The sequence below is a fragment of the Citrus clementina genome, unplaced genomic scaffold (assembly GCF_000493195.1).
Source record: "Citrus clementina cultivar Clemenules unplaced genomic scaffold, Citrus_clementina_v1.0 scaffold_7, whole genome shotgun sequence".
Classification (NCBI taxonomy): Eukaryota; Viridiplantae; Streptophyta; class Magnoliopsida; order Sapindales; family Rutaceae; genus Citrus; species Citrus x clementina.
Genome location: NW_006262075.1, coordinates 12,534,900 through 12,537,733, shown reverse-complemented (window position 1 = coordinate 12,537,733; position 2,834 = coordinate 12,534,900). Strand labels below are relative to the sequence as shown.

General features: G+C 31.4%; 1 protein-coding gene across 1 annotated transcript in view; it reads left to right on the top strand.

The window, feature by feature from the left end:
- LOC18036665 (leucine-rich repeat receptor protein kinase MSL1) overlaps positions 1-2,834 on the top strand; it is a 10,799-nt gene that overhangs the window by 1,508 nt on the left and 6,457 nt on the right. The window contains exon 4 of the mRNA XM_006427351.2: positions 1,108-2,805. Coding sequence (XP_006427414.2) covers positions 1,108-2,805 — 1,698 coding nt within the window. The remainder of the gene's footprint in view (positions 1-1,107; positions 2,806-2,834) is intronic.

The window sequence follows — 2,834 nt, the reverse complement described above, 5'->3', positions numbered from 1 at the left end:
AAAAAATGAAAATAAAAATGCTATTTTTAAATTTATTTTTAAAATTTATAAATGTGTTCGGTATCATTTTCAAAAATAATCTCAAAAATGAGAAAAAGAAAAATGTGTTTGGTAAGAATATTTTAAAGAATTATTATTGGAATAATTTCCATAAAACTTAAGATTAAGCAATGGATATTGATTATTTTAATTTTAAGAATAAATTAGGTGACCTTGCTATTTTTTTGTTCAAAGAAAATGATAAATTCTACATATTTGATTTAGTAAATATATAAAAACATAAATAGTATAATGTATACGAAAAGAAAAGATTATTGTGAGGGAAATTGATTTTTTGGGAATAATAATAATAATAATAATGTAAATGGTCAATTACCTTTGGATGACACGTATTTTAACAAATTTTAAGAAGATGACATATTTTTTAAAAATATTTGAGCGTGCAATATTCTGTTAACTTTTGTTGTTAATTTTAATAAGAATAATAAATTAGTTACAAAATGACGTTTCTACCCTACAATTAACTATAAAAAACGCCATTCTTACTCTTACAATTAGTTACAAAATAACATTTTTGCCCCCACAACTAGTTACAAAATGATGTTTCTACCCCTACTCACTCATTTTTAATTTTTTAAATAGAAAAATATATAAAAAAAAATTAAGTCTAAGTCTAATTAACAAGGTTTTTTTGGTTAAATCAAATAATTTTTTTTAAAAAAAACTTCTTGTTGAATGCCAGGCAACTAAAATATTATGAGTTTCTCTCTACATTATCCAACAAAAAGATGAGGTCAACAAACTCTTCCGCAGAAAATCATAATTTTAAACAACAAGAATTGCTGGAACGCTTTTTGAATTGATTATGATGAGCAAGAATTATTGAGCGCTTTTTTATTTTTATTATTATTTTTGTTAGATTAATTGAAACGCTTTTGCAATCAACATCATATTATATGAGAAATAAATTCATATCATTCTATTATTATTTATGTTGACCAAAATACTTAGACAATTTGATTTCATGTCGGTTTTATAAGTCTTATATTGGTTTTATGATTGAATGCGCTATAATTGGTTTTCGTTTTATGAAATTTGAATTTTCAGGTTTAGGAATATGTAATTTGAAGAATCTTTTTGAGTTGGATCTAAGCTCAAATAACTTTGAGGGTCAGCTCCCTCAATGTCTTATCAACTTGACTCATCTCAAAGTTCTTGATATTTCTTCCAATCGGTTAAGTGGAAACTTACCTTCTATAGTAGCCAACCTCACATCACTTGAATATTTGGATCTCTCTTTCATCGATTTCCAAGGAACATTCTCAATAAATTCATTGGCTAATCATTCAAAGCTTGAGGTCTTGCTACTCTCGCCACAAAACGATATGTTGCAAGTGAAAACCGAAAACTGGCTCCCCACATATCCTCTCAAGGTTCTCCAATTACCTCACTGCCGCTTAAATGTCAATCCCAGTTTTCTTTTACACCAATCCAACTTAAAATTCCTTGATCTCTCTCACAATCAATTGGTTGGCAATTTTCCAACTTGGTTGTTGCAAAACAACACAGGATTAGAAGTTCTGTTTCTGTGGAATAACTCATTCTCAGGAATTCTTCCACGACTTCCCAATGCCAAATACGATAAGCTTCGTCATCTAGATATTTCCAGTAACAATTTCTCTGGTAAGCTACCAGAGAATTTGGGTATTATCTTTCAGAAATTGATATATTTGGATATGTCAAAAAATAATTTTGAAGGTAATATTCCTTATTCAGTTGGTGAGATGAAAGAGCTAACTATTTTGGATTTGTCTAGAAATAATTTTACGGGAAAATTACCTCGACCTATAGTCTCTAGTTGCCTCTCCTTAGATTGGTTGGACCTATCAAATAACAATTTCTATGGCCAACTTTTTCCCAATTATATGAACTTGACTGATTTGGGTTCGTTATATTTGGACAACAATCATTTCAGTGGGAAGATGACAGATGGTTTGTTGAGCTCCACTTTGCTAAGAGTATTAAATGTATCCAACAACATGTTATCCGGCGATATTCCCCACTGGATTGGGAACTTCTCAGTCCTTTCGGTTCTTTTAATGTCAGAAAACTATTTGCAAGGTAATATTCCGGTCCAGCTCAACAATCTTAAAAGTCTTGAGTTTATAGACCTCTCCGAAAATAGTTTGATATCTCTCTCCAATCTTTCATTCGTGAAGCACATTTATCTGCAAAACAATGCAATTAAGGGGTTAATTCCAATTGCATTGCTTAGAAGCTCTACATTATTGACCCTCGATTTGAGGGACAATAAACTTTTTGGTAGGATTCCTCATCAGATCAATGAGCGTTCGAATTTGCATGTTCTTCTTTTGAGAGGGAACTATCTACAAGGACGTATTCCTAATCAATTGTGCCAATTAAGGAAATTAAGTATCATGGATCTTTCACGTAACAGACTTAATGGGCCGATACCTTCATGTTTGGGTAACGTGCCATTCTGGAGAGAAGCGACTGATGATGATTCGTCAGAATTTTTTTATGCAAATAATGTTGATTCCCCTGTTGCCTACTACAATTCCTCTCTTGAGCTGCAACTGCCAGTTGAACTACATTTTAGACAAGATCAACAAGTAGGTGCAAAATTTGTGACAAAGAATAGATATGAATTTTTCATCGGTAGCAACCTCAACTACATGGCTGGACTAGATTTGTCAGGCAATGAGTTCAGTGGAGAAATTCCATGGAAAATTGGGCAACTTCAAAATATTCGTGCACTTAATCTGTCCAATAATTTACTATCAGGTGCTATACCAGAGAGCTTCTCCAATCTA